The sequence below is a fragment of the Rattus rattus genome, chromosome 10 (assembly GCF_011064425.1).
Source record: "Rattus rattus isolate New Zealand chromosome 10, Rrattus_CSIRO_v1, whole genome shotgun sequence".
NCBI classification, from domain to species: domain Eukaryota; kingdom Metazoa; phylum Chordata; class Mammalia; order Rodentia; family Muridae; genus Rattus; species Rattus rattus.
Window position 1 is genome coordinate 12,717,444 of NC_046163.1, and position 23,468 is coordinate 12,740,911.

Genomic DNA, 23,468 nt, shown 5'->3' on the forward strand with positions numbered 1-23,468 from the left:
TTAACTTTGACAGAGGTGTCAAGAGCGTGCACTGGTTAAAGGCAGCCTTTTTGGCACTCGTGAAACCAAACACAGCCCCACCGTGCACAGACCTCAGTGTAAGGCTTGAAACGTAGAGACTGTGAGGAGGAAAACACTTTTACACAATCAGACACTTGGGAGTTGGTCAGTGAAGGACAGAGGACCTGAATTCAGTTCCCAGCACCCATGTCTGGCAGCTCAGAAGAGCGGGCAACTCCAGTTCCAAGGGGATCCGGTGCCTCTGGCCCCCTCTAGGACTGCACTTAAAAAACAAACAAACAAACACCCATCATGGGTACCTGAGAAGGACTCCAAGGATATAATCCTAAAACTTGGTAGGTGGGTTTAGATAAATTTAGAAGCACAGCAGAGGAAATGGCCAAGGCTACCGAATTAGAAAAAACATCTTTATCAACGTCAGACAGGGGATGGATATGTAGACTTTACGATAACTAGGAAAAGTACCAGAAAAAGCAGACCATCCAGTTAATAAATGCCCTAAAGAACTGAAAAGACAGTGTTCAAAAGAATAGACAAGAGTGGTCAATACTTTATTTTTTTAAGCCAATATCTTTAGTCATCAGGGAAATGTAGATCAAAGCTGAGTTGAGATTCTGTCTCCCAGGCATCGTGAGTTCAATCCCTGGGACTCACGTGGTAGAAAGAAATCTTAGATTCCATCTCACCGTAGTCAGAGCTGCTGTCATCAAGGAGATAACTGACAGTGCTGGCGAGGATGTGGGGGAGGACAGCCATTGTTTGCGTTTAGTGGGGATGTAAACTTGTGCATAGAAAACAGTACGGAGGCTGCTCAGCTAAAACCAGGCGTCATCCAGCTATACCAGCCTTGAATGTAAATATGAAAGACTAGCTCAGTGGTTCTCAACCTTCCCAATGCTGCTACCCTTTAACACAGTTCCCCATGCTGTGGTGGCCCCGACCATAAGATTATTTTCATTGCTACTTCATAACTGTGATTTTGTTACTGTTAATGTTAATTAATTTTGTTAAATAATTTTGTAAAATAATTTTGTTAATGTTAATGTTAATCTGTGTTTTCTGATGGTCTTAGGTGACCCCTTGTTTGACCCCCCAAAAGGGGTTGTGACCCACAGGTTGAGAACCACTGCTCTGGGATTGGGGATTTAGCTCAGTGGTAGAGCGCTTGCCTAGGAAGACAAGGCCCTGGGTTCGGTCCCCAGCTCCAGAAAAAAAAAAAAAAAAGAAAAAAAAAAGAGAACCGCTGCTCTAAATCAACATATCACAGAGAGACTGCCCACCTAGCAGCCTAGGTGACCGTCAACAGATGAATTTGTAATGAATATGCAGTGGAATCTTATTTAACTGTGAAGAAACAAAATTACATTTGCAGGCAATTGACGGAACTGGAGGTCATTATGTTACCATATGTCAGAGTCACAAATTCAAGTATTTCGTGTTTTCTCTTACACACTGACTCCTCCGAAGCATGTATGTGTGAGTGTGTGTGTGTGAGTGTGTGAGTGTGGGGGGGCATAGAAAGGAAACCAGGCAAGAGGAAGACGAGATCTTACGGTAGGGGAAAGAGGAAAAGCAGGAGGGACATGGAAGCTGAGGGGGAAGCTGCTGGAGCCGGGGGGGGGTACGGGAGGGGGAAGATGCATAAAAGCGGGACATGACACCAAGTATGAAGGTGCCTTTAGGAAATCTGTTACTTTGTATCCTACCTTAAAAAGCAAGAGTAGAGGGAAAAGCTTAAAGAAGACAGCGGGCTGACAACTCCTACAGCTTTGACACCTGCTGGTAGCATGGAGGGAGGACGGACAGTGCAGAGTCCTGCTGGTGTGACACACAGGGAGGACAGACAGTGAGTCCTGCTGGTGTGACACACAGGGAGGTCAGACAGTGCACAGTCCTGCTGGTGTGACACACAGGGAGGTCAGACAGTGCACAGTCCTGCTGGTGTGACACACAGGGAGGTCAGACAGTGCACAGTCCTGCTGGTGTGACACAGGGAGGTCAGACAGTGCACAGTCCTGCTGGTGTGACACACAGGGAGGTCAGACAGTGCACAGTCCTGCTGGTGTGACACACAGGGAGGTCAGACAGTGCACAGTCCTGCTGGTGTCAGCACAGTCTGCTGGTGTGACACACAGGGAGGTCAGACAGTGCACAGTCCTGCTGGTGTGACACACAGGGAGGTCAGACAGTGCACAGTCCTGCTGGTGTGACACACAGGGAGGTCAGAGGGTGCACAGTCCTGCTGGTGTGACACACAGGGAGGTCAGACAGTGCACAGTCCTGCTGGTGTGACACACAGGGAGGTCAGACAGTGCACAGTCTGCTGGTGTGACACACAGGGAGGTCAGACAGTGCACAGTCCTGCTGGTGTGACACACAGGAGGTCCTGCACAGTCCTGCTGGTGTGACACACAGGGAGGTCAGGGGCACAGTCCTGCTGGTGTGACACACAGGGAGGTCAGAGGGTGCACAGTCCTGCTGGTGTGACACACAGGGAGGTCAGACGGTGCACAGTCCTGCTGGTGTGACACACAGGGAGGTCAGACAGTGCACAGGGGGGTCAGACCGTGCACAGTCCTGGTGGTGTGACACACAGGGAGGTCAGCCAGTGCACAGTCCTGCTGGTGTGACACACAGGGAGGTCAGACAGTGCACAGTCCTGCTGGTGTGACACACAGGGAGGTCGGAGGGTGCACAGTCCTGCTGGTGTGACACAGGGAGGTCACACAGTGCAGGACACAGGTCAGACAGTGCACAGTCCTGCTGGTGTGACACACAGGGAGGTCAGACAGTGCACAGTCCTGCTGGTGTGACACACAGGGAGGTCAGACAGTGCACAGTCCTGCTGGTGTGACACACAGGGAGGCCAGACAGTGCACAGTCCTGCTGGTGTGACACACAGGGAGGTCAGACAGTGCACAGTCCTGCTGGTGTGACACACAGGGAGGTCAGACAGTGCACAGTCCTGCTGGTGTGACACACAGGGAGGTCAGACAGTGCACAGTCCTGCTGGTGTGACACACAGGGAGGTCAGACAGTGCACAGTCCTGCTGGTGTGACACACAGGGAGGTCAGACAGTGCACAGTCCTGCTGGTGTGACACACAGGGAGGTCAGACAGTGCACAGTCCTGCTGGTGTGACACACAGGGAGGTCGGAGGGTGCACAGTCCTGCTGGTGTGACACACAGGGAGGTCAGACAGTGCACAGTCCTGCTGGTGTGACACACAGGGAGGTCAGACAGTGCACAGTCCTGCTGGTGTGACACACAGGGAGGTCAGACAGTGCACAGTCCTGCTGGTGTGACACACAGGGAGGTCAGACAGTGCACAGCCCTGCTGGTGTGACACAGGGGGAGGTTGGAGTCCTGCTGGTGTGACACACAGTCAGACAGTGCACAGTCCTGGTGTGACACACAGGAGGTCAGACAGTGCACAGTCCTGCTGGTGTGACACACAGGGAGGTCAGACAGTGCACAGCCCTGCTGGTGTGACACAGAGGGAGGTTGGAGGGTGCACAGTCTGCTGGTGTGACACACAGGGAGGTCAGACAGTACACAGCCTGCTGGTGTGACACACAGGGAGCCAGCATCTGTAAAGTCTTCTGTCCCCGCTGTTTTCGTGTGAATGCTTTTCCTACACTTAGAACTTCTGATACTTTTTCCCCTTTCAAAGGCTTGTGTAGAATAATGGGCTCCCGGGGACTTTCATACTGGTGTATAAGATGCTTTGATTCTTGTTCCTCTCCGCACCCACCTGCTGCTCTCCCTCTTCTGCCCCACTTCCTGAATAGACTCCCTTCTGCTCTGCTCCTTAATCTTTTCCCACGTATGAGAGAAACAATGTTTGTCTTTCCAAATCCGCCTTTGTTTTGATTATCACAGTATTTTTCTTGTATCCATATTCCTACCAAAAATACTGTCACTCTTTTGTGACTGAATCACATACACACAAACCACAGATATATAGAACCTGACCACCACACCAGACTCCCCAAGACGCGCGCGTACACACACACACACACACACACACCCCTTGGCTGATTGTGTAATTCACTGTTGTGAATGGTGCCTCCGTAAGCATGTGAGTGTCTGGATTGTATGGTGGATTGTATGGTGACCATAGTTTTCTCAAGTTGTTACCTAGCAGTGGGATAGCTGGGTCATATGACAGTTCTAAGGTTTGGGGGTTTGTTTTGGGAATTTTCCATTCTGATTCCCATGGCTGGACTGCAATGTCTTCACTTCCTCACCAGCGTGTGTGTGTGTGTGTGTGTGTGTGTGTGTGTGTGTGTGTGTGTGTGTGTGTGTGTGTGTGTGTGTGTGAGATGACAGCCACTCTGACAGAAATAAAGATGTTCTCTCAATGGAGTTTGGTTTGATTTGTGTGTCATTCATTTGCCTATTTATCCATTGAATTTTTTGTTCTTCTGGTGTTTAATATTTTGGGTGTTTAGATATTCTGGACACTGATCTTCTATAGGACAAATAGCTGGCCAAGACTTCCTTCCATTCTGTATTTTGGAATCTGTCATCTCAGAGGCTGGAAATAGCTCGCACCAGACACTGAAGGTGCCACTAGGCATGGTGATGCACCTGGGCAGCAGAGGCAGAAGGATCGCTGGAGCCCAGATTCACAACCAGCCCCAGCAGCATAGCAAGACCCTGTCCCGAAAGGAAAGCAGACAGTTAGCAGAGGCCAGCGTGCGGCCATTGGTCATGTGGCCAGGCTGTTTGCGGAGTCTGGAACGAAAAGTGTCAGTCATTCTGTGCTCACAAGCGCAGCTCGGGGCTGACAGGGCGACACTTGGTCTTCTCATTTCAGATCCTCAGCTAAACAGACATCCAGTTTACAATATATTTAGTGTATGTGTGTGTGTATGCTTTGCATGTGTAGAGGTCAAAGGGCAACCTTGAATGTCCCTTTTCAGGTACCCCCACCCCTTTTGACAAGGTCTCTTAATAACCTTGAACTTTGCCAAGTAGGCTACGCTAGCTCTCCCTTGAGCTTCTAGGGATCTGCCCGTCTCTGGCTACCGTCTTACCACTGCGACTGTAGGCGTGTACTGGTATACTGGGTGGCCGGGCTGCCTGCCTGCCTGCCTTCCGTCCATCCTTCCTTCTGTCCTTCCTCTCTCCCTCCCTCCTTTTCTTTTCATTCTTTTAAAGAATGACCTCTAAAGTGACTCATTAACTTTTAGAATTACATTCATTAGTGTAGTAGGTGCATGTGCCAGCCACATTGTGGGGATCCAAGGACACTTGAGGGGATTGGTTCTCTTTCTTCACCATGGGTCCCAAGAATCAAACTCAGGTCAGTAGGCTTGGCAGCCGCCCTTGAATCATCTTCCCAGACACAACTTTTTTTTTTACTTAAAAATTATATGTATGTATGTCTGTGTATATGTGTGTCTGTGTGTATATATGTGTGTGTCTGCATGTATGTGTCAGTGTATATGTATGTGTGTGTGTGTTTGTATGTATGTGTGTCTGTATGTCTGTGTATATGTGTGTCTGTGTGTATATATGTGTGTGTGTGTATGTGTCAGTGTGTATGTATATGTGTATGTGTGTGTGTGTATGTGTGTGTCTGTGTGTGTGTCTGTATGTCCGTGTGTATGTATGTGTGTGTCTGTGTGTGTATTTGTCAGTGTGTATGTATGTCTGTGTGTATCTGTGTGTATGTGTATGTATGTGTGTTTGTGTGTGTATGAGTGTGTGTCTGTCTCTGTGTGTATATATCTGTGTGTGTCTGTGTGTAACTCTGTGTGTGAATATCTGTGTGTGTCTGTGTGTAACTCTGTGTGTGTGTGTGTGTGTGTGTGTGTGTGTGTGTGTTGGGAGCTCATGATGGAGGTCAGAACACAACTTGCAGGAGGATTTGGCTTTCCTCTACTGTGCGGGATCATAGAATAAAACTGACGTTGTCGTGCTCGGTGTTAAGGGCTTTTTAAAATAGTGATTCTTTGTGAATTTCACATCATGTTCTCTATCCCTTCATATCTGCCCTTTGTCCTTGCTATCCTCCCAAAGAAAATAAAATAAGATAGAATTAAAAACAAAACCTTGTCATGAAAGATCTGTATGTCACAGTGTGTCCCACAGTGTACCCTCTGTCTACACATCTTTACTTGCAAAGGATCATCGCAGTGAGTCACTGGTTTGTTTCACAGCCTCTGGCTTCTGCTACACTGTCTATCCTGGAGCCTCACTGGGACAAGGCTTGGATACCCTGTTGTTGCCCCGTGTCATGGAGATCCTACAGACTGGACCCTACACACACTCCAGCCGTTCAGAGATGGAGTAGATGTTGGGGTGGGCCAACCTGAAGCACCGGATCTGGGCCTGGGAGGTCCTAGGAGACCATCCCACTCTTTGTCCCTCACCACCAGGACAAGCTCACCTAGTGCAAGAGACAGGGTCAGCTCCTGCTCTCATGGCCTTGGGGCTGTACACAGGGGTGTACAGACACACCCCTCCCCCACCATCAGGGTCAGCTCTACTGTGCTGTGTAGGTGAGGGGCCAGGCCAGGTCAGCACGGCCCCTCAGGCAGCAGTCCATACTAGAGACTGGCCTAGACTTTGGTGGTAACGCCAGCCTGGGACATCAACACAGATCCTGGCTGCTGTAGGACCATGGATTCAGATGTGGCCCCCAGCAGCAGCATGGGCCTGGGTGTCCCCGAGGCCTCAGGTGGCAGTGCAGGCCACTCAGATCAGCTTGTCTCCCTGCAAGAGCAAGTCCTTCAGATAGCCACATAGTCTCTTGTGCAGCCAGACCACGGGCATTCACTTGGCCTTTGGTGGTAACCAGGACCACAGACCATGACAGAGCCCAGCTTCAGCAAGACCACCAACCCAGACATGGCCCTTAGTGGCAGCCCGGGCCAGGACCCCACCATGGCCTCTTCATATCTGCCTGGTCCTCTCTGCCGTGGAGTCTCCAGTCCCACCTTTTTCACAGTGACTGAGCCCCTCAGCTTAGCTTTCTCTCCGTCTCTCCACCGTGCTTCCACTTCTCTATCATGCATGCGACCATCGTAGCGGCACCTGCTCCAGGTGCTGTGTCTTCCTTCCGGCCTCCCTGAGCCAGCGTGAGTGGTAAGGGCCTTTACTTGCTGAACCGTCTCACCAGCCCCTGTGCCGTGTTTAATGTAGATTCCTGTGGTCCAAACTAAGCTTCTCATGCTTATGAGACAAGCATTTTACCGATGGAGCCATCTCCCAGAGCCCGTCTTTTGCTACATCTAACACCCCAGGTGTAGCTCTGAATCATTGAGTGTTCCTAAGTGTGAGAAGGAACCTTCCAGAGCTAACTGGTGTGGCAGACAACTTTCTATACACAGTGTCGACATCTGTGAATTCAGTTTTACAAACACACATGACAGAACATGACAGAACATGTCTTGATTAATTGACAGCCAACTCTGCAGACATAGACTACCATGCATAGCCAGAGTCAGCTGCAGTTGCCCGGTTTTCTTAAGCTGATGTGGATCAGTCTAAAAAGCCCACAACCCAGCGTCATGTGAACATGTGTTTTCCATGTTTATGGGAGCGTCAGGCTCAGAGGTTTCATGTGCCATGTGTCTTGCCACAGGAGTCAGCTTTGCTGGGTTCCTAGCAGTTTGGCTGGGAACTCTGCCAAGTGGAGAGGTGCCAGCTTGGGAAGTTGCACAGTCCCGGAGTAGCCGCTGTCCTTGGTTCCTGAGTGTCTGTCAGTCCCGGAACTGGAGTCTGTAAGCCTGCCAGCTCTGGTTACTCCAAGCCCCTCAACCTGTTTGAGCCTGGGCCAGTGTAGCCCTGGGTTCCCAGGGAGGGCCTTTGAGGGGCTGTTGAGTATCTGGGCTGCAGTGATGTGGCTACCAGGGAACCAGGTGCTCCAGCAGGCGCCAGCCAGAACCGGTTTTGTGGATGCTGAGTTTAAAGACCTTCCCAAGCCCCGGGCACTCTCACTTTTCAAAGCCAATGGCTTCTGCAGTAGGGTGTGCACAGTCTTAGTTCAGCTGAACTCCTGTAATACAGAGATGCTGAGTTGCTGAGTTGCTGGGTTTGGTTGGGAAACAGTAAGGTTTTCTTTATATCTCCTTCCTCCTTCCCTTCCCTTTATGTCACTCTTGTCTTCCCTCCCTCCCTCTCCCCCATCCTACCTTTTTTTCTTCCTTCTCCCCTGTGTGTCTTTCCTTCCTTGACTCCCCCTTCCTTCTTTACTCCTTCCCTCTCTCCCTCCTGCCCTCCCTCCCTCCCTCTCTGATGTCTTTTGGAACGCAGGGGATCCAGCCTTACTTGCACACCTTCCTGCGGCCCTCTGCATGACTGCTCTCCCAGTGTGCCCTGGGGAATGTAGGTCGTCCTCAGACCTGCCTATCAGCCAGCAAACATTCCTGATGCCCCTGACGTAGCTCATGTAGCCCAAGGTGACAGACCTAGAAGAAAGCATGTAGGGTGCTTTCTAGTGGGAACCCTCCAACAGGAGAGATGGCCAGGCTTGGCCCGAGGGAGGAGGCACTGACATCAGCTAGGCTCACAGTAGGGAGTCTCTAACTTGCTTCTTGAGTGGTCCCATTGTTGCAGAGAGGGACAGTGGAAGGATGCATCTGAAGTCCACTGTAGTGGTGAGGACTCCCAGATTGGGATGACTGGGGAGGCTTTCAGTGCTGTGCAGATAAGGTCAGATGGCTACTAGTCATGTGACCTGATTCTTGTGCCCCACCTGCTGAACACTATGAATTTATTTGCTGAGGTTCAGTGTGCAGCTATAATATAAGCACATGATGCTGGGAATTGAGCCCCTCCCACCATGCTGAGCATGTGCTCTGCAGCTGAGTTCTCTCCAGATGAGGTGCCTACCCTTTGAAGGTCCCACGGCCCTTCCGTACACTGTTCTGGGGCCAAGTGTCTGCAGGACACTGCAAGGACCACAACCCACGTCTGAACCAAACTCGTCTAGATACATGACTGTCACTCTTAGTACACTTTTTCTTTGTGTGTATGATGTCTGTCTGCATGTGTGTACTCATGTACACCAGTGCAGTTGCATATCTAGTTGCCATGGTGTGCATGTGGAGGTCAGAGGGCAACCTCTAGGAGCAATCTTCCTAGACCTCCTTCTTTATTTCTTGTGAGTTTGCTGAGGAAGCCAGGTGACTTCCTTAGCATCTTACTTTAGCTGGTGTCACTGAACCTGGCTTCACACCCTGTCAAGGCAGATGCACTGGAAGATCTGGACTTGATGCAGTCGGCCGCTGGCTGCGTCCGGGTCTCCGTTCTTAGCCACACCCCCGGTCTCTTACGTCGTGGCTTTGGTACTTTAACTCAGTGTGTTTCCCTCCACTCATAATTCCATCAGACCTGTCTCCATGACAACCTTTAGGAACCCCTGTGGTTTTACATGAGGTAATGCAGAAAGAGTATTTGTATCTCTCACCCAGTGTAACCATGGTGATAGCACCTGGCTTGAGCGTAGTCTGTCTTCATGGCCAGACGGCTGCTGTTGGCAGAATCCATGGTTTCAGTTTCCAGTTCAGATTTAACAATTTGACGTGTGTGTGTGTGTGTGTGTGTGTGTGTGTGTCTGGACATGTCTGTGTGTGCATGCATTTATTTTATGCATTTTTATCGCATGTGTAGATGAACATAAATAATATTGCAGTTAAGAATCAGAGCCTGTGCTATGGAGGGACAGCACAGTGGGAGTTGCGGTGGACCCCTCAGCAATATAAATAGCGACAAGAGACCTTTTTATTATTTTATAGCTTAGGCCTTTAGCGAGGGCCGTCCCCTAGCTATTCTGAACCTAATCTGACTAACTGTGCCCCACCACGTGGACACCTCTACCTCTCTGCTCCACTGGGGTCAGTCCGTTCACCTCCGGGTCAGCTGGCTGAATCTCCTGCCTCTCCTTTCTTTTCCCAGTGTCTCTCTTATTACGGCCACGCAGATACAATTCTAGATTGCCTTAGGCAGGGGAGGAAGAATGCCACAGAAACGGCAGTACCAGGATCCTGCTGGCGTTTTCCTCTCCTGATACAGAAGAAACAATTGAATACATGGAGACGCTCCTTCACACAGCGTACCCAACGTCAGGTGCTCGCTGCAAACCCCGAGTTTGACCCACGTGGTAGAAAGAGATAACCGAGTCCCACCAGTTGTCCTCTGACTTCCACATGGGCACCATGGCACAGTGTGCCCCAGTGTACATACACAAGGAACAAACAAACACAAGTAATGACGTAGAAACATGGGCTGGAGAGATGGCCCAGTCGGTAAAACACTTGCCCCGTAAACATGAGGACCTGAGTTTGGATCCCCAGGGCCCGTGTTAAAAAGCTGGGAGTGGTGCTGTGTTCAGTCAGGTGGATCCCAGGAACTCATTGGCCAGCTAATGTGGCCTATGGTAAGATTCCAGGCCAGGGAGAATCAGTGTCTCAAACAAAAAGTGGAAGAAACCTGACTTTGTCAGTGTCTAATTGCTGTAAAAAGACACCGTGGCCATGGCAACTCTATAAAATGAAGCATTTAATTGGGGCTTGCTTATGGTTTCAAAGGTTAGTCTATTATCAGCGTGGAGGGAGCCATGACGTCCTGCAGGCATACATGGTGCTGCAGAAGGAGCTGAGAGGTCTACGTCTGGATCGCAGGCAGCAGGAAGAGAGAGACAGATCCTCAAAGCCCACCCCTAGTGACACACTTTCTCTAACAAGGCCACACCGAAGCCAACAAAAGCACACTTCATATTAGTGCCAGTCCCAGGTGACCACACATTCAAATCTGTGCACCTCTGGGGAGCATTCCTATTTAAGCTACCACAGGACCCGAGAAACAACATGTGAGATTGTCCTCTGACCTCTGCCCGTACATACAACATACATGCACCTGTGCACTCACACATACATAAGTATAAACAGGACATTCAGAGGTGGGTGGTGAGCAGCTCAGTGGAAGATCGGTGCCCTAGGATATGCCAGGTTCTGAGACTGTGCCCCATCGTGCAAAAGAGATTTAGATATTTGATCTCAAGGTCCTTTATGTCCCCTTTGCCAGCTCCCCCTTCTTTGCTTAGCTTAGTGGCTCTGTTGAACCAGAGTTGCTGGAGTAGAATCCAGTGGTAGGAGGGAGTAGGACCACCCCCTCCCCTGTCCCAGGCCCCTGTCCTCCACCTTGGTGCACAGCAGAGGAGGTCACCCAGCTGCAGCCAGGTTAAACATCCTCTTCCCTTATAAGGTCGTCCAGCAGCACCTGGGATTCCTCCTCATGCAGATGAGGCACCCACAGCACCCTGACCCCAGCCACCCCTCTGCACCCCCTACTCACCATCCCAAAGGTTTAAATAGCCTTTGTTCCCCCCAAATAAATGAGCCGTCTCACTGAAGCGCGCGCTCTCTCTCTCTCTCTGTCTCTCTCTGTCTCTCTCTCTCTCTCTCTGTCTCTCTCTCTCTCTCTCTCTCTCTCTCCTCTCTCTCTCTCTCTCTCTCTCTCTCTCTCTCTCTCTCTCTCTCTCTCTCTCTCTCTCTTCCTCTCTCTCTCTTCCTCTCTCTCTCTCAACCTGAAGTCTGGTTGTTCTGGTTTCCCTTCTCTGGATCTGCCAGTTGTGGTTGCCGGGATCCCACTGTTAAGGGAAGGGGAGGGGTGGGAATGACAGCACCGATCTTTTTGTTTCTGTGGTTTCCTTTTAAGAAAGACAAAGAGAATGATACAGATGTAACCTGTTGTGATTGGAAGTTCTCTCCTTCTCTCCCTCCCTTTCTCTATGTGGCTCCCACCAATGGCTTATTTCTAGCTGGGTGTGGTGGGGCTTGCCTGCTATCTTACCACTTTGGAGGCTGAGAGCAGCCTCGCCTACATAGTGTACACAGAGTCTAAAAATCAAACACCCACATACGTTAGAGTTGGCTGGAGAGATGGCTCAGGGGTTACAAGTGCTTGCTGCTCTTTCCAAGTACAGGAGTTTAAGGTTCTCACGGCAAGTGGCTTAAAACCATCTGTAACTCTAGCTCCAGTGGATTCAGTGCCCTCTACTGGACTCTTCAGGTACTGCATGCACACAAACACTAAAAGATCTTAAATGATAAGTATTATTGGGATGGAGAGATAGCACGGTGGTTAAGAGTACTGGCAGCTCTTCCAGAGGATCTGTCCGTGCGTGCACACACACACACATGATTTAAAAATTAAAGTATTACTATGAATCATGGATTAAAAATACTTGACATGATTTTCTTGTTAGGGTTAACTCTTGGAAGATGTAGCACTATGTGAACAGCTAGGCTGGCCCACCCCGTGATCTGGCTGTCCTACTTCCCCAGCACTGGGCACAGCAAGTTCAGTTCTGACTGACCCTAGACCCCAGATTTAAAATTTTTATAGATTTCTCTTCTTACACCCCCGAATTTATGTTCTTATCAACACTATATAAAAATACTTGTTCCTCCTCATTTTTGATTAACATTGATTAGGCATTTGAAAAGGTTTTGTTCTTTAATTTTACAGATTCAATGGCACAGTTGCCTTTTTTCATGTTTCTACTACAGCTCTTGGTTAGAATTGAAGATAAGTTAATTAGAATTAAAAGTAATGCACATCATTGGCTTACAGCATGCAGACAAAGCTGGGGGTGGAAACACACATCTAGGATCCCAGCATTTAGACAGAGGCAGGGTGGCCAGGAATTCAGGATTATCCTCAGTTGTGTAGTTCATTTGAGTCTAGCCTGGGCTACCTGAGTTTGGACAATTAAGACAATCCCTTGCCAATGACTGTTAACCATATTTGTATCAGGGTATTGGTTTTATTTTATTGTTATTGTAAGGCTTGAAGTGAGTCTTAACTACCATGAGACCCCCCAAGTGAGACACAAGAACGGAGTTTGATGCAAACACAAGAGGTTTATTTTCTGGCGTCAGGGTCAACCTTCAATCAGTCCCTCATGGCGAGTGACTGGAAGGCGACCCTGAATGGCTATAACAAGCAGTTTCTATACTTTCAGAGGTACAGGTTACATCAGCAAGGTTACAGTTTAAACTTATATGACATGTCTTCGAGCTCTATCTGGGACCAGAGGGCCAGGTGACTATCAGTCAGTACATTCTGTGGATTTTCAAGAATGTCCTGTCCCTGCTCCTCCCGAGAATTGTGGTGGAGAATGGAACTTGACCTAGCCTTGACCCAAGGCAAGAAGCTGGTACTTGGCCTAATCTTGACCTGAGGCAGTGTGTGTAAACCTGGCGAAAGCCCCTAGGGTCCCCATAACCTATGTACTTTCTGCCAGGCCAAGCCTCTTAATAGCTCTTACACTTTAGTAAGAACTAGGGTCCTTCATTATCCCTACTTTTTCTTAGTATTCCTGCTTTCTGTTTGCTTGGAGCCTTTCCTACGATTGTAAACGTATATACCTATTTTTGTGGTACTTCTGCATTTTAAAGGTTCCTTATTTTGTATAAAGAGTGTGGGGTAAGGAACCAGCATTGCTTCTCCCCCACTACAGGTCAGCTTTCTAAGTGCAAACTTGTTAAGTAAAATTTCTTTCCCCATTAACTTTGCTAGTAAACCCAGGTCCATCTCCATGTTACTAGGACCTAGCTCCAGGTATTCAGTTGCAAATGCTTGGCACAAAGAGAAAAGGACTCACTGAAAATGCTGGGGGAGGAGGTGTCTAGTGGCCTGGGTGTCTAGTGCCTAGCCTGTCAAAGCCCTGGGCTTTGCAAGAACCAGGTGTGGTGGTGCACATCTGTAAACCCATCACTCAGGAGGCAGAGGCAGGAGGACCAGTGGTTCAAGTTCATCCTCAGCTACACAGCAAGGTCCAGACCAGTCACAGGCCACTGTGAGACACTATCCCCATCAAAACCAGGAAACAAAGACCAGAATGTGAACAGAGCCAAGCAGATGCAGACTAGCACTGCAAACAACTCTCCTCTCTGCAGGATCAAGTACAGGCTCCTTCATTGTAGGCTAGGGGAAGGAAGTAGGGCCTGGGGTGGGGAACTTGGAGACAGAGACTAGCTGATTCCTCTTCTCCTATGGGCTAGAAGGGCACCAGGGTATGACAACTAGTAGTGGCAATCTGTCAGTCACCGTGCCTCATACCTGTCACTGTTATCCTGATGTCTCGGCTTCGAGGGGCCGGAGCAGATCAATCAGCCTCCTCTATCGTATAGAGATCCTGTGAGTGATTACACATAGACCTGAGCAGAAGCAGTTGAACTCAAAGGTCAGGGTTCTAAAGGGATGGATGCAGAAGGAGGGGACCTGCCACCTGGCTTCACTCACTGGTAGAACACTTAACAGGGGTCTAAGTCAGGACTTCTGACAAAGGAGTGTGGTGGACCATCGCCATGGTGATGGTCTGACTAGCCTAGCTGTCAGAGTATCCCAGGAACCCTGCCTTCCCCAGCATCTCCGCCTCCTGAGCACTGCATTACAGGTGCACCACCATGCCTGCCTGGCTTTACATGGGTACTGGGATTTGAACTCATGTCCTCACTTTGCATGGCGGGCGCTTTCACTGACCCGCCAACTGGAGTTTGATACTGCTTTTCTAACAGAGTTTCTTCCTCCAGAGATGCTCCTTACTAAGTGTCTCCCTATGCTGAAAGTTTTTATTTTGCCAGTGTTGGTTGAACTGTTGTGGGGTAGATTTTAGGACTGTGTCTATCTGAGAATTCTAAAGGAGCCAATGAGGAATGCTGTAATGACCAATATTGGAATTATCAAAGGATTGATTAGGCTTGTTAGCCATGAGACAAGGTTAGATGAACCCTTTATTTTATGAGGAAAATCTATTTCAGGTTTTATGGAAGCTGTTTTATTATAGCTAATATGCTCATTTTAATTATAAATTAGTTGATGCATTCGATAGTAAACTCCCTGGTTTTTCATGCTTAATGTGCTGTATCTTTCCCCAAGTTTAGTAAAATAATTGGACAAGCACCCAGGTCTTCAGAGAGACTTTCTAAGCCAAATTTGTATGACTTATTTCTGTGTTATGGACTATTTCAGACAAATTGAAAGGCATAAAAATAGCACACTCTCCATATACTTAATATCTTGCCTTAGGATGTAGAATGTTGCCAATGTTATTAAAGCCCCTGCCGATGCCTAAGAAATAACTTTTATTTGAATTTTATTCATTTTAATGTATGTATGTGTATGTATGTATGTGCGTATAGTGTGTATGTATGTGTGTATGTATGTATGTGCATATATGTGTATGTATATATGTATGTATGTGTGTATGTATGTATCATGTGTATGAATGTGTATATGTATGTGTGTATGTGTGTGTACATGTATATGTTTGTGTGTGTGTATGTATGTGTGTGTATGTGTATATGTGTGTATATATGTGTATATGATCTATGTATATGTATGTATGTGTGTGTTTGTGTGTATGTATGTGTTTATGCATGTATGTGTGTATGTATGTGTGTGTTGTGTGTATGTATATGTCTGTATGAGTGTGTGTGTATGTGTGTGTGTGTATGTATGTGTGTATGTATGTGTGCATGTGGAGGAGGCCTGAGGTTGACCCTGGGTGTCTTCCTTAGTCTCTCTCCCCTTCATTTATTGAGGATGAGCCCCCAATTCTGGCTAGTCTTGCCAGCCAGATTGCTCTGGATCTCTGACTCTGACTCCCAAGTGTTGGGAGGGCAGGAGGTCACTATATATGCCCAACTTCCATATGGATGTCAAGGATCTGAATTCCAATAGCAGCAATGTCTTTACGCACTTTCTCCACCTGTCTTACCACAGGTTATCTCTCCACATGGCTGTGGAGGAAGCCACCATCACCGTTCGCCTCATCCGTTCATTTGAGCATCGAAATTTCAAGCCTGTGGTATATCATCGAGTTAACTTACATCAAACTGTAAAGGAATTTATAATATTTCTAAAGCAAGGTATGAGAAATTAGAGCTTCTTTGTTTCATTTGTGTTTTGACAATGAAAACATCTGACTACAATGTTAGTAATAATCTTTGAAAAGCACAGAATTAGGCTGAGCCTAGTGGTATACACCTACATTTCCAGCACTCAGGCCTAGAACAGGATAATCATGACTTCAAGCTACCTTGGGCTATTTAGCAAGTTTTAGGCCAGCCTAGGCTGTGTAGTGAATTTTCTGCTAGTCTGGGCACATAGAAATATTTATGCTTCAAAACCAAACCAAAACAAAACCAACTAAGAAAATCAGCAAAGCAGCCCTTCCCCCAACCAGAAGCTGGTGCTAGCAGAGGCTAGGCCGGCCCGTGTCCTGGGCTGGCCTGTGTTCTGTCCTCAGCTGCCCCAGTTTGTCAGTGAGTACTGTGAACACATACACCAGGGGTTTGTTTCCATCATGTTTAGCCTCAAACAAACTAAGGTTCAGGGCAGGAGTGGTGACTGGCAGGTGCTTGCCACACATGTGTGAGGAGGACCCATGTAATACAGGAATGGAGGTGCATACCTGTAATCCTGCTGGGAGATGTCGGGGGTTGGGGGAATGGAGTACCCCTGGGGCTCACTGTCTAGTCTGCCTGCTACATAGGACACAGCATGGGTACCAGAACCCGGTTAGGGGTAGCAAGAGAAAGGGATAGACACACAGATACACGGACACACAGATATACAGACACACAGACAACGAAGCTGGGACCATCTGAGATTCTCTAACTGTTACCTCATCTGTCTGGAACTTCAGCATGTTTAGTAGGTACAGCATAGGTTGGGGTGGGGGAGGATGGCCTAGCTAGTTTAGACAGGAGCTCTCCATAGGCAAGCCATCCCAGGCTGTAAGCTTCTGGAAGGGAGAAGCTGCAGTTGCACACATAGATCCATCACCATGCCCATGCTCAACCATGCCCATGCTCAACCATGCCCATGCTCAACCATACCCATGCTTAACCATACCCATGCTCAACCATACCCATGCTCAACCATACCCATGCTCAACCATACCCATGCTCAACCATGCCCATGCTCAACCATGCCCATGCTCAACCATGCCCATGCTCAACCATGCCCATGCTCAACCATGCCCATGCTCAACCATGCCCATACTCAGATACTCAAGCTTTGCCTCGAGCCTGACCCAAATGGGTAATGGCTTTGCCAGTTTACCGAGGGCCAGTTGGCCTTAGAGTCGTTAACGGGCTCGCTCATGTCAAAATACACATTACTCAGGATGTAGTGCACTCCAGGCTTCCTCCGCTCCTCACACCTGTCTGGCAGAGTTGGTGAGCTCCAGGTTCAGTGAGAGAGCCTGTCTCAAAAGTAAAGCGGAGAGAGATTAAGGATGGCATCCATCCTTGACCTCTGGCCTCCTCACACATATGCATACATAAACATGTACACACACAGAAAGTCACATTTACCTGCAGTGAGTTTATATCTTTGGAGACTGAGTGGCACGGAGTGAGGTGTAGCTGACACTGTGTCATCCCAGCACTTAGGAGTCCTGCTGGGGAGTGTTGCTATGGCAGCAGGGAGCTGATGCAGTGAGGAGAGCTCTGATCTCTGTGGTCTCAGAGATGGGACATTCTTTACATTTTTCATATTTGTTTGTTTGTTTGTTTGTTTGTTTATTTATTTATTTATTGGCCAGGGTTACTTTTCAGGGACTTGGAGGCCACTTTTGTTTGAAGCCCTCATCTTTTTCTCTTGGGTCTGTATAGGTGTCTTTGGGTGACTCAAACAAGGTGACAGATCTGGGGTTTTCTACGCTCATGCTGTCTCTGTCCTCCCTTTGCTTCCCTAACTTTGGTCAGATTGTAGACACATCAGTCACTCACGTGCACTTGGGACATAGTAAATAACGGCTTGCTCGAAACTCACCCAGTCTTCTTTCTTCAAAGCCAAAAGATGTCTAGACAGGAGTGGCTAGGTCTTTTCCAGGTTTCAAGCAGGTCTGACCTGTGGCCTGGAGGCCCCATGTGATCCAGGATGGTGGAAAAATGAACCCAACACAAAGTCATAAAGTCACTTAAGGAGCTGGGTAAGGGCTCAGTGGTTGAGTGCTTGCTGCTCCTGCGAGGACCTGGGTTGGATTCTTGTCCCCACATTGGAATGGAGAAACTACAGTTCCTGGAGATCGGAGGCTCTGGCTTGGCCTCTGGGTACTGCATGTGTGTTGTGTATACACAGACAAAAAGATGCACACGTATACGCATAAATAATTTTTAACTCACTGATTTTTCTCTGCTCTGTTTTTAAGCGTGATTAGGCCGTTCTTGAGCCTATTCTGTATATGTATTTGTTGCAATGAAGACCATGGTGTTGTGATTTCATGCGTACTGACCTCTGACTGCACAACCCGGTCCATTCCATGGGAAAGGGGCCTAGGAGTGTCTGGTCACCCGTGCTTTCCTAACCTGAGTCCTCCTTCCCCACCTTGCTTACGATGGGTTAAGGTGTATTTTCCAGGCCAGGACGATAGCTTAACATATGAAAGCACTCGGCAGCAAGCCTGAGAGGATCCCGTTTGATCTGAGGAGCCACGTGGTGGAAACAGGGAGCCAATTCCTGTAGGCTGTGGTCTGGCTACAAAAAGTGTACTATGGCACATACGTCTACACTGATGCACAACACATAAATAAAATGTCATTTTAAAAATTGATGTCTTTTCCCAGGGCATTGGCCTGCTATCTTCCTGATTTTATGGGCATCTTGAGTAAATAGTTTTTTTAAAAAAATTATTTATTTTTCCTTATGTGTGACTGTACTTTTACCACATGCATGTAGTGCTAGTGCAGGCCAGAAGGGGGCACCAGATTCTCTGGAATTGGGGTGATAGACAGTTGTGAGCTGTCAGTGAGGTCCTCGGAGCTGAAATTCGTTCCTCTGCAAGAGCTTCCTGTGTTCTTAACTGCCCAGCCATCTCTCCAGCTGAGTAAATTGTTTCCTTGCTCCAACTACTAGTCCTCTATTCTGAGGGCTGTCTTTTGAGTGGCAAATAAATGGGTTTGGTTTGGCAACAGGTTTCCTTTGTGTTCTTAGAGACAGGGTTTCTCTGTGTCGCCCTGGCTGTTCTGGAAGTCACTCTGTAGAGCAGGCTGCCCTGAGACTCAGAGTTCTGCTTGCCTCTGCTTCCCAAGGGCTGGGATTAAAGGCTTGCACCATCACCGACTGACTCTTTGTTGCTGTGTTCTTAGTTATTAGGGGGGTTTTGATGTTTAACACAAAGGTGATGTTATGGGGAGAAAAAGCAACTTTTCCTTATTCTGAAGGTCTTAAAAATAGCTGTATATATGATGTGTGCGCACACACACACACACACACACATGCACACACGCACACAGTCGTGTCACGGAGCACACATGGAGACCAGAGGACAACCCCATGTCAGTTGCATCGCGTTGGAGACAGGGTGTCTTGTGCTTCCTGCTCTGTAACTGGCCTTTCCTGTCTCTGCCTCTCGCCTCCTCTGGGACTACAGCCACGCGCGGCCATGCCAGGCTTTATGGGGGCACTGGGGACTCAGTCGAGTCTTCACACCTGCATGGCCCAGGCAAGCAAGTGCTTTACCCACCAGGCCATCTCCCCAGCGCCAGCCATGTAAGTTCTCAGATGAGAGGGCCAGTGAGCAAGAGAAAAACCAGCAGGAGTTCGTTGCTACGTGCACGCCATATTTGTTGGTTGCCTAGGGAGTGAACACTTCTCAGAGAGGCGCCCAGACAAGGAAGAGGTCTTCAGACCCTGAAGCTTTTCAATACGGTGCACTCCGATGCCCCCTGCAGGCTGATTAGGGGCACAGCAATCTTCTAAGGTTGTTCTGTGCTGGGAGGGTGGGGGTGGGGAAGGCGTTGGTTTCGGCAAACATGGAGGGTCCAGAGCACTAGATCAGCTTTTGTCTCCAAAGAATCCTTGTGCCAGGTAGGCATATAATACATTGGGGTGACATATTCTGGCCACCCCTGGTGCCAGTTACAGAGTGGCCTGCTTTCGTAAAGCCATTCCTCAGTGTATTAGGCTTTTGAACTACAAACAGATTTCTACAGAGGTCTTTTCAAATTATTTTAATATTTTATAACATTTTGTTTGTCCCCCCCCCCCGTGTGTAGGAAGTCAGTTCTTCCCTTCTACCATGTGGGTCCAAGAGACTAAGCACGGGTGTCAGGCTCAGTGGTGGGTGCCTCTCTGCTGAGCCATCTCACCAGCCTGTGTTTTCAAATGTTCACATGCTAGAGAGTCCTAGTGTTTCTTGGTATCAAAGCAGCAAGGGCTGTGGTATTCTTGGTACGGCAGAATGGGTACCTCTTAAAGTCCTTAGGAATAAGATGAGTCAAGTTGCTATGGTGATGGTGGCACAGGAAGTTGTGCTTTCCTTGGCACCCCAGAAGGATTCATTCACAGTAACCATTGGTCACCGCTGTCCCCTGTAGAACAGGGGTACCTGTCATAGCTACATGCTCAGGCCTGGCTGCTTGACCTTCCACCTGCCATGGGAAAGTCATAACTTCTGCCTGTTTCTGTTGAGTATGTGGGGGAGGTATAGCCATGAAAGTGAAGTTTGAGGATGTCCCTCATCTGGTAGAGTGCTGACCCATGTTCAGAGTCCTGGGTTCCATCTTAAACAATGCATGAATTGAGCATGATGGTGCACATCTGTAATCCCAGTACTCAGGAGGCAGGGGCAGGAGAATCAAGAGTTCAAGGTTAGCCTCTGCTTACTGGGAGTTTGAGGCAAGCTTGTGTCACGAGAGACCAGAGGGTGTTGGAACTCTGAAATGAGAGTTACAGGCAGTTATGAGCCACTTAATGCGGGTGCTGAGAACTGAACCTTGGTCCTTTGCAAGAGCAGTGTGTGTCCTTAACCTCCGAGCCAGCTCTCCAGCCCTCTTCCCTCTTTTGGCTTTGTTTGTTTGAGATTGGGTCTCTCCTTGGTTGTCTGAGAGTCTGCTGGCCAGCCTAGGCTAGCTCACCAATACCCCAGGAATCCTCCTGGTTCTTCCGCAGCGCTGGCCCACCAGCTCTGTGGCCCTAGTATTTCTTTGCATTAGTAGTCCCCAGTTTCCTCTCTTACACTCTCTTGGCACATTAGAATGCTACATTGGCTACAGTTAATGAATCCCCTTTTGATTAACTTCTTTTTCTTTTCTTGCTGAAGGTTTCCAGAGAGGTTCTATTTTACACTTCACTGTCATGGCTTTGTTTTTTAACTTTGTTTTAGTATCGTTGTGTTTAGTGTATGTATGGTGTGTGTGTGTGTGTGTGTGTAGTCATTTCTCTTCTTCCAGTTATATGTGGTTTCCAGGGACCAGGTCATCAGTTTGTGTGGCAGCCATGTTTAGCAGCTGGCCTGCCTTCCTGTAGCTCCATTGTTGTCCTTAGGCTCCCCTGGGCTGGGTTGGTTACTCTGACTTTGCCTGCTTCTGGCGGCTCTGAGGACTGGCTGGAGTATGGGAGGGTTCTCTTTAACTGGAGCAGCAGTTCTCAGCTTGTCGGCCATGACATTTTGGGGTCACATCTCAGATACCCTGCACATCAGATATTTGCATTATGATTTTTAACAGCAGCAAAGTTAAGTTATGACATAGCAATGAAAATAACTTGATGGTTGGGGATCACCACAGCACGAGGCACTGTCTTGAAGAATCGCAGCATTAAAAAGGGTGAGAACCACCGGGTTAGAGTTTGCTGGGCAGTCTTTATGTGCTTGTGGGGTTCCTTCTTGGGAGGAAGATCACAGAGACCCAGTCACTCTCCTCACACCCCGTGAAGGCATCTGCTTTGTATGTGCTCTGTGCTTGTTAGTGTGGACCCTGAAGCAGTGTGGCATGTTGTCAGTGCAAAATTGTGCTTTCCCTTCTTAGCTGTACTTTTATGTTCTCTCTCTCTCTCTCTCTCTCTCTCTCTCTCTCTCTCTCTCTCCCTCCCTCCCTCCCTCCCTCCCTCTCCCCTCTGTGTTAGTATGTATGTGTGTGTACTCTTGTGTGTGTGTGCGAGTGCCCATGTGCGTGACACATTCTCACTTAGCCCAGTCTGTTCTCAAACTGGCTATGTAACTGAATGACCCTCAGCATCTAATCCTCCTGCCTTGACCTCCCAGCCATTTGAAGTACAGAGCTAGACCACTTCTCTTGGTCTTTGTAGTACTAGACATCAAACCAAGAGCTTCACTCATGTTAGGCAAGCAGTCCTCTGATTGAGCTGTGGCCAGCCCCCAGCACCCACAGTCTGGAAGTTACTTCTGTGCAGTCTACAGTCAGAAAGCAAGGAGTTACCCCTCAGTCCTTGAGGGCGATGTATCATTTATATTGAATTCTTCTGCATGAATAAGTTTATTTATATTTAAGTTTCTATTTATATTAACTTGAGTGGATTGTTGTGGCTTGGGCATTTGGAATTCAGTTCATATTCCTGACATGTGTACATGTACTGGCTGGTTTTGTGTGTCAACTTGACACAAGCTGGAGTTAGCACAGAGAAAGGAGGCTCAGTTGTAGAAATGTCTTCATGAGACCCAGCTGTAAGGCATTTTCTCAACTGATGGTCAAGATGGAAGGACCCAGCCCATTGTGGGTGGTGCTGCCCCTGAGCTGGTAGTCTTGGGTTCTATAAGAGAGCAAGCTGAGCAAGCCAGGGGAAGCAAGCCAGTGAGTAACATCCCTCCATGGCCTCTGCATCAGCTCCTGCTTCCTGACTGCTTGAGTTCCAGTCCTGACTTCCTCTGGTGATGAAACAGCAATGTGGAAGTGTAAGCTGAATAAACCCTTTCCTCCCCAACTTGCTTCTTGGTCCTGATGTTTGTGCAGGAATAGGAACCCTGACTAAGACAGTACACATGTGTACACATGCGTGCATGTTAACTCTTTCATTTTTGGTATAACAAGATGATTCAGGACTACCCCAGCCACAACCCCAGGGCCTTCACCAATCACCTTCTTGGAGCCTCATGCTCACAACTGCCAGGCAGAGGGATTTGACTGTGTTTCTTCCTTCCTGGGGGTTTACGAATACCTGCCACATACTCAGGGCAAATTTTAGGTTGTAATGACACTGGGAAAAGCAGGCTGTGGTCTCTAACCTCCCTTTTGTGCTGAGCACTGCCCAGCAGTTTGAGAAGATAGTCCATGGTGTCTTAATCTCCAGGGATTGATGAAGGAGCAGAGAATGGAGACATTTTAGATAAACCAGCAAGGCTATAGGAACATCCAAGGAGCTAGTGCCCTGAATTGGGATCCCTAGCACACGTAGAAAAGGCTGGCACCGTGGCACATGCCAGTGCTGGGGAAGCAGACATAGATACTGGACTCACCAGCCAGCCAGTCTTGCTGAATCAGCGTGTTCCAAGTTCAGTGACAGACCCTGTCTCAGAAACTGAAGTGGTGGTTGGGGAAGACGGTTGATATCAATGTCTGCCCTGTCCTGCGTGCATGCACATACATATGCCTTGTGTACCTGTATCGTGGGGACATGTGAACATTTGTATACAGAGGGGAGAGAGGGAGAAGGGAAGGGGAGGGGAAGAGGTGAGA

The 23,468-nt window shown here is 48.4% G+C and overlaps 1 protein-coding gene across 4 annotated transcripts in view; it reads left to right on the forward strand.

Annotated features, from left to right (window-relative positions):
• C10H2orf76 (chromosome 10 C2orf76 homolog) overlaps positions 1–23,468 on the forward strand; it is a 69,975-nt gene that overhangs the window by 20,460 nt on the left and 26,047 nt on the right. For all 4 annotated transcript variants that reach the window (XM_032915126.1, XM_032915127.1, XM_032915125.1 and 1 more), the window contains exon 2: positions 15,769–15,914. In XM_032915126.1, the coding sequence (XP_032771017.1) occupies positions 15,769–15,914 (146 nt within the window). The remainder of the gene's footprint in view (positions 1–15,768; positions 15,915–23,468) is intronic.